General features: G+C 38.0%; 1 protein-coding gene across 1 annotated transcript in view; it reads right to left on the minus strand.

Annotated features, from left to right (window-relative positions):
- LRRIQ1 (leucine rich repeats and IQ motif containing 1) overlaps positions 1 to 14494 on the minus strand; it is a 119663-nt gene that overhangs the window by 13611 nt on the left and 91558 nt on the right. Inside the window, exons 23-26 of the mRNA XM_063134706.1 lie at positions 8258 to 8262; positions 7639 to 7760; positions 4226 to 4286; positions 1157 to 1277 (exon numbers count right to left, since the gene is read on the minus strand). Coding sequence (XP_062990776.1) covers positions 1157 to 1277; positions 4226 to 4286; positions 7639 to 7760; positions 8258 to 8262 — 309 coding nt within the window. The remainder of the gene's footprint in view (positions 1 to 1156; positions 1278 to 4225; positions 4287 to 7638; positions 7761 to 8257; positions 8263 to 14494) is intronic.

The raw sequence follows: 14494 nt of genomic DNA on the forward strand, positions 1-14494 counted from the left end.
TTCATTTTTTTTTTAAAAAAAAATGTTTTTAACACAAATATTTTCATTGCACCCAAAAAAGCTGTTTGGACCCCAATCTATGAACCAAAGTTATATTAAGTTTGAAAAGAGTATTCTCCAAATTCTTTGTAAAATTAGATAGAATAAATAGAAATCAACTTAGTAATATTGCCAAAGTATTGTTTGAAAGATGATAAGCCTCAACATTTTTTCCTTCAGTTTTTGAATATTAAAATATTTGGAATTCCTTCTTATGGAAAACTATTTATTTTTTAACCCTCCCCACACACACTTCGTAAAAGCAGCATTTAATACTGGGATTCTGAATAATAGCTCCCTTGTTCTTGCATTCAACATACAACTTGATCCTAAGGATTTCTATGGAGGTAGCATAATTTGAAGTAGTGTGATGCTTCACTGATATGGTAGTGGTATGCCCCAGCAGTACAACTTACATGCTGGCATAGCAAATCTTAGTGCTAGACTTAACAATATGTAACTAATTGGGTCCACCACCACACTCCTAATGTTCAGGTCATTATTGCTTAATATTTACAGATTTAAACAATTAAAATATGTCGGAGATTCTCGCTTTAAATCAAAGTCTCAATTTATTTTCTTAATTTATATCCTACCTTTCTGCCTAAGGATTGCAAATGTGCCATTCATTTTGGTGAAAGTTACCAGTGAGCAAGTAGTTTCAAGACTGGGGCCTAAGAACTACACAAATACCTTTCTTGAGGAAATGAAACATCAAAGGATTCAGTATGGCCTAAAGAATGAGTAATTAAATTACAGGTTTCAGTTAAACAACATCTCTGATGATTCTAATTTTTCTCATGATATTCAATCACACGCAGAGAGAAACACACAGCTGTGTCTCTCTAATTGTATCTAGTTATCTGTTACATACACAGATCTATATCTACAAAGATACACACACATAAATATATATTTTATATCTCTTTACATTATCCATGGGCATGCATACATAATTTTATACATTTGTAGACTTACATTTTATATCCATGGGGGAAAAACATTTCAAGTAAGGGCAGAACCATCATTGTCCTACTAAGAATGCAATGTGATGCTCTACCCCATCAGGTAATTTGAGTTTTATCTAAGGGCCTGTTAAAAGGCAAGCATAACTTACTTGAAGATCCTGGAGAGCGTCTGTGTGGCTGATTATTTCCCCCCCTGTTCTGAGTCAAAGTACTTCCACTGGTCATGGAAACAAGCTCTAAATCCGTGTCTTCTCTCCTTACAGGGCTTGTCTGGAAGCAGTGAGAGAGAATGTACACAATCAAGAAACAAAATATGACATTTTCTGAATGCAGCTCACATTACTCTCAAATAAACAAGCCGGCTCTGTCAAACAATCTTCTTCAGAATGATCCCACAATCCTTTATTGCTGCCCAGTCTGAACAAATGCACTATGTCAAAGCATTTTTGTAAATAGGAGGCGATCTTAAAATTGTGGTTTGTGATCAGAATCAGTGCAGCAACAAAAGACAACATTTTAGTACAGTAATTTTGAAGAAAATAAATCTTGCAGACAACTGATGAAACCTTAAACAGCTTAAGATCATTTACTGAGCAGTCTATAATTTAAAGTTGGACTTGAATGCCAGAAATGTTATATTTGATTATTTTTTGCCATATTTGTGCTTAATCCAGAGCAAGTATCAGTTCTATCAATCAAACGTCTAGTAATTTCATCTTTGCTACCTAACCTTCAGAAGAGGTCACAAATATAGCTTGCATAAAATAATTATATTAAAATGTAACATATTGATAGTTTTCAAAGAATACACAGAGAAAATGTTCTTTCATGTCTGTATGATTTTAGATTTAGAATGGAGTCTGAATAGTGAAACTAATTCAGTGGTTTCAGGAAATGAACATATTTGAAGAAAAATCTTACACTTTGCCCCCCCCCCAAAAAAAATTATATATTATACATACTGGTATCTCAATTCTAAACAGCTTTACTTGTAAGGCAATTATTTAAGTTGGAATATATTTCCATGTAAGAATCACAGCCTTTAAAACTGAAATATGCATACTAGTTTGGGTCTGAGTTTGAAAGTGTGTAATTTGTGAATATAATGCTTATGAAATGTAAAAAAATATGTACTAAATAACAGTTCATATGTACTGATATTTATTATGAAATTAGTTGCTACAACTAAGCACATTTACATCCCATTTATGTAAATAGGCCCTAAAGGAGAAAAAAAATAGTCTTTTTGTTGGATAAGAGAGATCTAGCTATGCTGATAACATGCTTTGCTGACAGGTTGTGGTGGGAGTGGTCCTGGAGAAGATGCTTTTTGCTGGGTCCCCACCACAGTGGCTGATATGTTGCTCTATTTCTCCTGCCCCCCCATCCTGGTCAGTTGTTTGCTTGCTTCTACCCCTCAACCTGATCAGGCAGCAGTAGGAAGGTAGCAAACAGGCCTCTTTCCCTTTCTTTTAAAAAACATTTTACAGAGGTCAGACCAATGCTTTATCCAACAATTTCTCTATAAAATTTGGAAGGAGAAAAAAAGATAGGAAAAGGGAACTGTTTGTTTCCTTCTCAATTTTCTCCCTTTCCAGTTCTTGTCTTTGCTTCTGCTTCCACACCAACAGGGGGTGCAGGTGTTTGTAGCTGTGAGAGTGGGCACCAAAACATCCCCCAGACAGGCAGTAATAATAGAAGGGCATACCGTAAAGAAACAACGTGCTTCAACCAGTCCAGGCTGCAGCTGCACACCATTTTCCTAAGTGTGAGTGGCAGCGAGCTGAACCAATCAGATGCTACTTTGGAGACGCACAGCTAATAAAGGTGCTGGAATGGGGAGGGGGAGTCATGACTAACGTTATTGATTTCAATGGGTCTACTCTCTGTATGACTAGGGCCTTAGCTAGACTTAAAGTTAATCCCGGGATCGTCCCTGTTCATGTAAATGACACACAGGGGATCCCGGTTGCAGACAGGGACGATCCCGGGATAAATCTTAGGTCTAGGTAAGGCCTATGTGTGATTTGTTACACCCCTTGAGCACTGACATTTAGGGTGCCTCAAGGTTCCATCTTGTCCCCCATGCTTTTCAAAATCTGCATGAATCTACTAGAAGAAATCATGTGCCAGCTTGGGCTGAGGTATAATCAATATGTAGATGACATGCAACTCTACCTCTCTTTTCCACAATCTAATCTCAGAGAAGCTGCTGAAACCCTGGACAGGTAGCTGGGTGCAGTGTTGGAATGGATGAGGGCTAACAAGTTGAAAAACTAGATAAAATGGAAATACTGTGGGTTGGGAAATCAACTACTATGGGTAGAAGTTTAGATTTGATTCTGGATAGGGCCACACTCCCCTGGAAGTCTGACAGTGCTGTTTGGCTCAGCACTGTCTACAGACACACTGGTGATGCTGACTGCCTAGAATGCCTTTTATCAGCTTTAGCAACTGTCACCTTTTTTAGTGGTGGCCTCACACCTTTGAAGCTTCCTCCCCAGGGAGACATGCAAGGCCTTTAAAAAACAAGCAAGCAAACTAACAACCATGAAGACATATTTATTCCAGTCTGCATTTGGTGGTTAAAACATCATTTGTGTGTGTTACTTTATCAAGAGTCTGCTTTCAGAAGTTGCAGCACAGATGTTTTTCCAAGTGGTTTTTACTAAGGAGTACAGTACAAATAATGTCTGTGGATAAACAAACTTTTTTTTGAACTACTAATCAGTATAATTTTCTTTTTGTTTTGGGGTGCCTATGGTTCCTCCATTAGCTATTTATTTACCCAGAATGCCTCCCTGAAGTAGGAAACTACATGTCAGGAACAATCCAAAAATTCAGGTGCAGGATAACAAATTTCAATGGCCAGAAGAATGCATGCAGATTTGCTTTTACACAACTGCAAAAATGACAGCATTTTAGAATTCAAACATATATCTCACACTGCTTTCAAAACCATTTACTCCACAAGCCTATGCATGTTTACTCAGAAGTAAGTCTCTGTGGCCCCGTTCAAACAACATGCTAAACCATGCTGCTTAACCACAAAATGGTTAACGGAATGCATTTTGTGGTCAAGCAGCATGGTTTAGCGTGTTGTCTGAATGGGGCCAGTGTGTTCAGTGCAGCTCACATCTAGATAAGCGTGCACAGGATTGCAGCCATAATAATTTATTCCAGATTCATTTATCTTTATTGTGGGAGAAATGTCTTACCACAAGCTGAACTCTTCCTCCCTTAAGAACTTCTGGGTCTATATCAGGTAAGAAACGCTTGCTATTCAGTGAGCAGAAAACAGCAAAAAGGTCAGTAACATACTAAAATGGACCAGAATGACTAACGTTGGGCTACAAACAACTATTTCAATTGCGCTAAGAGACTGGGCATACCCGGCGGGATGCCTGTCTTATCATTGACCTGCAGACCTCAACCAGATCACACACTGCTTTTCTAACTCTGTTCTCTAACTCTGGTTCAAAAGTGGTTTGCCAGGCATGGGGGTCAGGGGACAATTGCTGTTTGAGAAGCATAAGCCCAACATCTCCTTAGGCACACAGAAATAGTTGTGCAGTTCTTGGATCCCGGCCCAAGGGTATCTTAAGCATATTTACTCATTAGTAAGTTTAACTGAAATCAATGGGATTCCCCCCGCACCCAAACAGGATAAACATATTTCTACTATGTGGAAACTACTACTCACCAAATGTTTAGCTAAATATCATTAAGAATTTTTGGCTTTTATTTTCAGTAGGGCTAAGGAATATTATTTTTAACAATCTGGCTAGAACAGATAAGGTAATCAGTTACTGCCAGAAAATTAAAGATAAAATTCTCAAAATGCAAGTTCTTTAATAGCTAGAAATTTATCGAATTTACTAGTTTATTGAAGCAGTATAAATTACATCTATCATTATCTGATCTTATTCAAACAGTTTATTACATAGCAATAATCTTGGGTTTTGTTAGATAAGTCTATCAGCTGTTTAACCACACTGTTTCTGATTCTTTTCCAATTGATGTTTTGCCATCAAGTACAGGGTAAGTAGGATCAGACATAATATCTAAATGATCTTAACAAATGCTATTACAATCATTCATGCACCACACACAAATACAGAAATAAATTAATAAGACTTAGAAATAATTTAGCTTGCATAAATGACACATTGCTTTACTTTTGAAAAACTAGAATTTTTCGTTTCTAACAATGCAATCCTATGCATATCTGCTGAGCAATATGTCACATTGAGTTCAATGGAATGTACTTTCAGGCAAGATTGTAAAGGATTGCAGCCTTGATGTTTCTATGAAAATTAGAAATGAGGAATAATGTAAAAAAACAAGCAGTTGAATACTTGGACATCATTGCTAACTGTTAGAATTAAATGTAACGATTAAAAACAAAAATATATAGGGTTTTTATTATTTTACCTGAATTTTTATAAATATAATTGTTATGATGTAAAATATAATTTAAAATATTATATTATGTGTTGAACTTGTATTCTTTTCTGAAGACTAACACTACTTTCCTTGAGGAGCAGTCTTAAATACATAAGTGTACCTCCTTTTTAAGACATTCATACAAGTTGCCTGGTGCTTCAGCCCTAAATATATTTACCTGGAATCAAATATCTTGCTTCAAATAAAAGTCTTTAGGTTAACAGCTGTGGTCACTGCCTTCCATTTGAAATAGTTACTCTAAACGTTTTACAATAATCTTATGTATAGGTAAAATATAATGTTCTGATTTCAACAGTGCTAAACATCACTCCCTCATCAGCAACTTTTCTAACTACACCAAAACGAACTTTTCTAAGTACACCAAAAACATTTCTTATGTCCAGCTTTTTGACGCTATCCATAATTATTTCAATAATATTTAGAGGTGGTCATGATCCAGCCTTTGACATAGAAGGTAATGCTGAAGGGGAGCACTGACAGAACAGAGGCAGGTGAGACTATTAATAGAGCCCAACCCATTGGGCTACTTGACTGTGGCCTGCTAATGCACTCCCAAGCAGTCATGGCATTGGATTGCCTGTTGGGCTAAAGCTTTGTATGATCAATGCACATTCCCTGCATGAATAGGTTGCAAGTGAGAGGGACTCACCCCATTGGGAAGCATAGAGCACCTTGAATTGCCATACTGCATGCACATAAGGTTGCATGGCTATGGTGTAGTCATAGCTGATGCCTTTCAGATGTTTTGGACTACAACTACCATTACCCCTGACCATTGTCCATGTTGCCTAGAACTTATGGGAATTGTTGTCTTGACAGGTTTTCTGCCCTTGCCATTGTGTGTGTCACTGAAAGTGCATAGCTCCCTGGAGCAGGTTTGTATATACGATGTCAGGGGTGGGCAGACAGTAGATTACCAGATGTTTTGGACTTCAACTCCCAGCATTCATGGCCATTTACCATGCTGGCAGAGGCTTTTGGGAGTTGACATCTAAAACTTCTGAAGATCTCCCTTCTGCCCACCCCTGTGCTATGTCAATAATGTGTGCTAGCTCCTCTGATGTTCTACTGGAGGTGATGTGGTTGGATCATGCCCAATGTACTTCTACAGCCTGGTAAAATCATGGCCTCATTTTAAAAAAATATCAGTATGCTTTCGGTCTTTCAACCCTTTCTACTGGATACAGACTTCCCTTGAGTGGGGTTCCACTCAGTAGACACCTCCAACTCGTAGAAAGGGGTGTTATTTTCTCCAATTCCTCCCCCCACCCCTATTGACCCCCCACCTGTTCCAGAAGGTTGGGGGACCTTACAGAATAACAAAGGAAGTGATGTTAAGAGGTGCAGGGAAACTGACAAAAGTTGCCTGCCCTCCAGCAGAAGCCTCTTTGCAAATGGAAGGAGCCCTTCTATTTGAGTAAGTGCAAGTCTGGGTACAACCAGGAGGCTGTAAGGAATTCCAAGTGCACGCGTGCCATTTTATACTGATCTGATGATGGGTGGGAATTACACTTGAGATATCTGCAGATGGCACCTGGCTGCTTGGCTTGAAGCTACCAGCTAAACAAACAAACAGAAATCACTGCAGTCAGAAATTTTAAATGTTGATTTTTTAAAACAACAACTGGTTTAGGGTGTGTTGTTTTTTGGTATTACTTGCCCTCCTAGAGTCCCTAATTCAGTGGTGTATTTCTGCTGGATGCTCTTCTCTTCTTCGCTGCTTGCCCTCTTTGTCTAACCCATGCCTAAATCAAATACACCAATGACCATATCTCACCATATCAATGCATTATTTAGTATATCTGGTTGCTATTAAATTACAATAATTTGAATGCATTCTGTAATGTGAAGAGTGTAAGAAAAATATATGTTTTCCTGTATTTTTCCATTTAATACAGCTATTTGGATTTCTGACAGAAAAACAATATTCATGGATATTATGAAGAGATATTGCATGCTGGCATGTCATAGCAATTCACTAAGGTTTGTGGCAGAATGAGATGTAGAATTTATTAAATTAATTCTCAATGGGAGTGTGTTTGAAATTTGGCAATGCGGCCCTTGGCAAAAAAGGCATATTTGTTTTAGGACAATTAAGATGGGTTTCATATTACATGATGTATTATAACAATCCAAAAATCTAATTTAAAGGCAATGATCTCACCATTTTTCATTTTTGGGACTAGCTCCTTCATAATCCCAAACCTGTGTATGAAGCCATTGGTATGTACGTTCTTTGTTTCTTTCCATCTTCTCTGCAGACATATCTATGTGAGAAAATTCTTCCTCCTTACCTGTGGAGATTAGAGATAGGTTTGGGCTAAACTTCGCAAAAACTAAAAGGAACTTCAAATACAGAGGACTGACTTACGCAGAAAAATCCTGTGCACATTTATGAGACAATAAGCAATACTGGTGTCAAAGGGATTTAGTAAATATGCATAGGATTGAACTGATAAGATGGTAAGAAAAAAAGAGGCGGTAGTAGAGCCTGTAATTTTCTTGTTACCTCCCTTCACTATACATTGCACCACACTGTACATTTGCAAAATGAACATCTAGTCAGAAACAAAGTTCCAAAGGTGTGTGTGTGTGTGTTGTGTTATGCTGTGTGTGTAAGAGAGATACCGTTTAGTGCAGCGGAGAGAAGAGACTAAATGCAGATAAGTAAATAGACTTCTATAATTGCCTCTTTTGACATCACAGAAACACACTCCCCCCAAAATTTTTTTTAATAGGGCAGTTTCCCATTTAATGGTGGCTCTAAATAGCTGGAGCTTCACTTTGTCTTTTGCCTCAGGAAAGAGAACCATGGAATTGTCCAGTTTTTACTAGACAGGTTCATTCTGACAGCCTGAATTGGTCATGAAGTGTGTTGTTCAGTATTCTCGCCTGGCCTTTGGGTTTTCTTTTTCTACTCACCTTTGCTCCTGCTGTGCTTCCACCTCCTGCAACCTGTCCTGTTCTACCTAGGCCCCAGGACCTTACTCCATTTGTTTTCTCCCTATTGTGTGTTTGTGCCTTGAGTGACAGCACTACTACTTTTTATTATGTATACCCCGGCCATGGCCAAATCTGATGGGCTCTGCATTGACAGTTGGGCTGAGATGTAGTAGGTAGGTAATGGATTGCGGTGACAGTGTTTATTTAAAATCTGTTTCAATTGCAGAGTTTTATTCAAACGATGTAAAAAAATAAGGGGGAAGAAGGTGGGGATGACTTATGATGTCAGAAACCAAACCTCGGCCAAACATAATACATGTACATAACAGGATGAATTTGTAATACAGAAGAACTAGAAGGAAGAGACCATCACATTCAAACATGTGTGAACCAAATACAGCACCAGACTGTAGTGAGGTAATCTCCTGTGCAGACATTGCTTCAGAAATGCAGGAGACACTCAAAAAGTTACTTTACCAGCTCACACCAGCTGGTAGGAGTCAACATAGAATGAAGAAATTCACATTGGAATATGTGATATTCTGTGCTAAATATGTGTACATATAGGGCATGCCTTTTGTTTCTTGTCTTTTTAGTCTAGAAAAGCCTGAATCCTCTGGCTGATTTTGTGATGTGTAAAAACACTTAGGGCAAAGTGTTGGAATGAACTCCCAAATTCATTCCTGATTTTCTATACTGTGAACTTGGATCACTGCACGTAATCAAGTGATCTCTCCACCACCTGCTTCCTAAACTGTATGTTTTATCAGGATGATCTGTGGGAGCACTTCATCCCTTGTGCTGATTATGAGGCATGGGAAAGTACCCTTTGCTATCACTTTGATTTTCAAAAGCAATAAGGAAGCATCTTCTTAGTACTTTAAACTTCTCTTAATTATTTCCCCTTGCCATAAGCAACAGCATAAGCCAATAGCAAAAACTGTTTCTTCTGTATAAAGATTTTTTGGGAATGTTGCCAGATATTCTGTTCCACGGACATCTAAGGCTGCAATCCTATGGACAATAAACATGCATAGGATAGGACTATGATTTCTAAAGAACAGAAGTTGGCAAGCAAATAAGCAAAATTAAGTGTTGTAAAGATTTGAACATTAATTATATTGTTGTGAACTCCCCACTTTGCCAAGTGGGGAGAAGTTCCAAGGGCAGTACTACATAGGTTTGGTTTTCTTTGGATGTCTTTCTGAACACTGATTTATATTCAAATCGATAACAAGAACAGAAGTGGAGCATTCTTATGAGGTAGAAGGTATGCTAACCCACACCAGACACATACACATACACATACACATACACATACACATACACATACACATACACACACACACACAGAGAGAGAGAGAGAGAGAGAGAGAGAGAGAGAGAGAGAGTCTGCAGATACCTGCACTCCTATCTCTATTTCAACTTGCTATCATTTTTTATTTTTACACACATAAACAGTCTCAGATCTCCCCCCTTTAGTTACAAGGGTGTTGTCTTCTAAAGTCTGATGGGTACTTCATTCAAACATAGAGATATTTTAAACTATCTGTTAACCACTAGGTCCTGTCAACTGACCATTCTGTGCTATTCACCACCCAGTAGTTGCAACAATATTTAACTTTTTTTTGAACAATTATATCTTCCCTTCATGCTGCATTTTGTACAGTTGGTGTGATGAACATAGTCCTGAATGAATGCATCTACGAAAACCAACAACAACCTGGAACATTTGCTTAATTTGGCATTTTAAGATTAGATTATGACCACATTGAATAATAGCATATCTCACTTTCAAACCAGATCACAATGGTTCTTTGATTTCATTTTACATCTCAACACAAAATGCCATTCTTATATTGGGAAATAGTATACAGTAACAGTATTGAAGAGTTGGTCTAGTCAATTTCTATACTAGTAACTGATATTTAGAGTGCAATCTTATGCATGTCCACTTAGAACTAAGTCCTATAATATTCAATAGAGTTTACTCCCTGGTTAAAGTCTCAATCCTATGCATATTTAGACAGAGAAAGACCTACACCTCCAAGCATTACCTAGCTAGCATGGCTAGCTGGGGAATACTGGGTGTTGTAGGATTCTTTCCCCTATCCAAATTTGCATAGGATTGCATCCTAAATCTTTTTAGGTTTGCAGTCTAATCATCTTTTTAATGTCAAAATTGCACTAATGTATGTACTAGCGCAGACCTTTGGGATGGATATGTTTATTTATAACAGGAGCAGTTCAGGAAGTACAGTACAGTAACCTAGGCCTTTCCAGATGATTAAATTCCCTAGGATTTTTCCAATCCAGCCAGCCAAATTTAGCCTCTGTGTGTGTGTGTTAGAGAAAGAGAGAGAGAGTTTTAAAAACCAGGGAGATGTATACTGCAGTATTGGGGAGAAGAACAGAGCATGTGGCATTCAAAGAACTAAATCAGAAAAAAAGAAAAAGAAAACCTGAAGTTTCATCAAATCGGCAAATATAAATGATTGTGGATATAGTGCCCATAATTCACTATAACCACCTTTTTAAAAAATCTGTTTGTTGACCTCCATAAATTATATATATTTAAGTAAAATTAAATGCACATTATAATGGAAAGAGGTGCAGTTAAACAGATGCAATTAGCTTAAATACAACCGGGTTGTGGGCTAGGTTGAAACGTTTCAATTAGGTAATTGCATCAATTAGATATGGTAGCAAGACATGTCTGTACTAGATGGACTAGTTTCGCTGTAGAATTTTCTGAACAGGGACAAAGAACCACATTGCAAACACCAGAGTGGAGAAACCAGCACATTTTAAGGAAATTCATAATCTTTTTTCTGTAAATAGACACAAATGGGGGAATCAGTATTGTGAAGAGGAACCTTAGTCCCTCCAAGGCGGCAGTGACATCACGTGAGTGTCAGCCTAACCATCTATTTGCAGATGCAGCAAATTCTAGTACCAGGCTATAAAAATGTCAAGTAAATGTGGCTATATTGTTGTCATATTATAGGAGTTTGGAAGACGATTTAAGGAACAAAAATTATCATCTTGCAAAATTATATGAATCCCGTCTTAAAGTTATTTGGAATTTGTGTACTTCATTAATACATTCACACAATCCTTTGATTGTGATCCTCAGGTCTGCTTGTATCCACCACAGTGTGTTCTTTACCACCACCATTAAAAAAAAGCATCCCATCTTATCCCAAGCATAAAAAGAGGCTTGGTGGCTACCTGGAAACACTCAGAAAAAAGTCTTAGCTGCACATGTGGATTGAAGACTTCATGAGAGCAACTGCTATTGAAATCAGACTTTCTACTTGTCTTTTCATGAATACATTCATATCAACTCTTTAGCCATATACAGTAGGTGAAAAATAATTGCAGAAATATTACTGAACAATGTTCAAACTACTTTCTGACATTATTATGAACACAGTTCAATGTGAACTTACATTAGGAACTATCTTCTTTGGAACTCAACTGGTTAATAAAATGAGCAAATAATCTGATTGTATGGAAAGAGGAGGTTGAGTAAAAACGGGCATACATGGAGCCTGGATAAATTCTATGATTTAAGCCACTGTTTAACTTTTCTGATTTATAGGAATAATTCACCTCCTACACAAAACATCAGTGCTACTGCTGCCAAAGTAAGATTAATAAAGAAAGTAGTCATTCAGTTCATGCATCCTGGATGAATTTCGGAGCTTTGTAACACTGTGCCAGCATTCAGATCTAATGTTTAGGGTGTTTTTTGTTTTTTGTTTAAACCTTGCTTGAGGTTGCATTAAGAAAAATGGAAGGCAGGTATCACGGCAATCTTATTTGTGGTCTGAAAGCAAAGCACAGTAATTGAGATTTTTCCTTATAAAAGTAAGTGGTTTATACTTTGATCGTAATGATTTGCACCAGGGCTGAAGTCTTTGAAAACAAAGTTTGCATTAAGGAAAGTGCTTTTAAACAAGGGAATAGGTAAATCAAATCTACCCACCATATTTCTTTTATTGTACCGTTACTTTCTAAACCAATGTTCAGGGTGAATATTGCAAACTGGGAAATGTGGACAATTAGAATAAAGCTATCTGTATATCTGCATATCATACACACTTATTGCAAACAGCTACTTTCATCAGAGTAGGATGTATTAACGTATAGTTAAAGCAATAATATCTATTCCATGTGCCAACCACTTAGTGCAAGTGAGTCTGCTCCAGTACACATTATTGCACTTTCGGGACTTACTGCTGTGTCTGAACAAGAAAGAACAATGCAGTGCTCTTGCAAAGGATCTCACAGATGTTATCTGTGGCTAGATCCCCAATCTTGAATATGCCTTTTGAAATTTCAGAATCATGGGTCTCATTACAGTGTAATCCACCCCAAAGGCACAGAAAGTCTCCTACATCTACCTAACCTGCTCAAACATAAGTGAACCAGAGGGTAAAGGCTGATTAAAATATAACTATCTTATTAGACAGTGTACATGTCAAAGTGACAATGGCCTGGTTCAGATATACATTCCTGGCTTCCTAAATCATAGTTTAGCAAGCAGGGAACAAGCATCGGGTACCTGGGCTCCTCTCTCACTCTTTCCTTCACTCCTTGCCAATCCTGGTTGGTTTAAACTACAGTTCCCCTTTATGAAAGGGGCAATTGTGGTATAATGCCAGTTTATGAAGCAGGATCTTAATCATGGGTTGAACATGATTTAAGCTTCAGGTTAGTAAACAGACATTAAATTACAGTTTCCTATTTCAGTCATAACAAAGAATTATGGTTCCCCCCCCCCCCCCCGTGTATAACTCTTGGCATTCCTGAATATGCTGGTTGGGGCTGATGGGAGTTGAAGTCTAAAATATCTGAAGCACAGCTGGATGTTGAAGCCTGGTATAAGCTAACTACAATTAGCAAGCTGAAGCCAGCTCATGAAGGGAGGAGCTAAGGGGAGAGAAAGTGGCAGGGCAGGGGATACTTGTTTTCAGTTGGGAATGTATGTCTGACCAGCCTAGTGCCATCTATATGCCAATGGCATGATGAGCGTATAACACAGGGTTGGGTGAAAACTTTCACAGGTGGCACATTTCTTTGCTGCTTTGGTACTGGGCAAAAGCACAGGAGCATTACCTACAGGTATCATTGGGAGTGACCAAGGACTATGGCCATCAGTAGAACCTTGTACCATACTCTGAGAGCCATCGGAGTATATTCATACTGCAAGTGCCTTCTGTAGGATATAATTGAGAATCATACATAGCAGCAACACAGGGAGACATGTGATGCAAAAAAGAAAAGTCTAGAAAATCATAATGGAAGATAGTTGGGCAAGGAAGCAGCACCTTGTGACACAAAGCGAAACAATGAGTGTCAGGGTAACTAAGTTATTCTCATGTATTGCTTAGGGAATTTGGAAGCTTTAAAATTGACAGTTCAGTAAACTGGGCAAGTTGACAGGTACCAGAGGGGGTGGGAAGATCTAAAAAGGTCTGTGGTCAGTGACACTTGAGCTACATAAAGTTCTCCAGTTTTAAAAGGGTTGCAATCTATCCAGTATTTGAGATTTTTTTTTTTTTAAAAAAAACACCCATTCAAAATCGTAACACCATCAACAGAATATACAATACATGGACGCCTAATAAGGAAGTTACTTGTATATTACATGACCTCAGGATACTTTTCCATTTGCAAAATGAATACTCCAAAAAAAAAAAAAAAAAGTTTCAAAGAGCATAGCTAAATCACAGAGCACCATAACAGCTCAAGTAAATTTTAGCGTATATAGCATGGACTACTTGGAAAGCCTGACAAAAATCTAAGAAAGCAGACCTGGTTAAGAGTCAGGAGTCATGCTTATTATAGAGAAGTCCCAGGGGTATCTTTCAATCAGAGGTCACAATCGAGGCAACAGAAGCAGTGTCACGATATCAGAGAAAGGGCCAATTCAGACCTGCTCCCTGACAGTCAGTGAGGTCAGGGCTTGTGGCAAATCATTGTATTACAAGGGAATATTCCCTGTACACTTTTAGACCTGTCATCTGAACAAACAAAGCCAGGTCATCTGTAGGTTAAATCAGAAAGCT

The sequence above is a fragment of the Elgaria multicarinata genome, chromosome 9, assembly GCF_023053635.1.
Source record: "Elgaria multicarinata webbii isolate HBS135686 ecotype San Diego chromosome 9, rElgMul1.1.pri, whole genome shotgun sequence".
Lineage (NCBI taxonomy): Eukaryota > Metazoa > Chordata > Lepidosauria > Squamata > Anguidae > Elgaria > Elgaria multicarinata.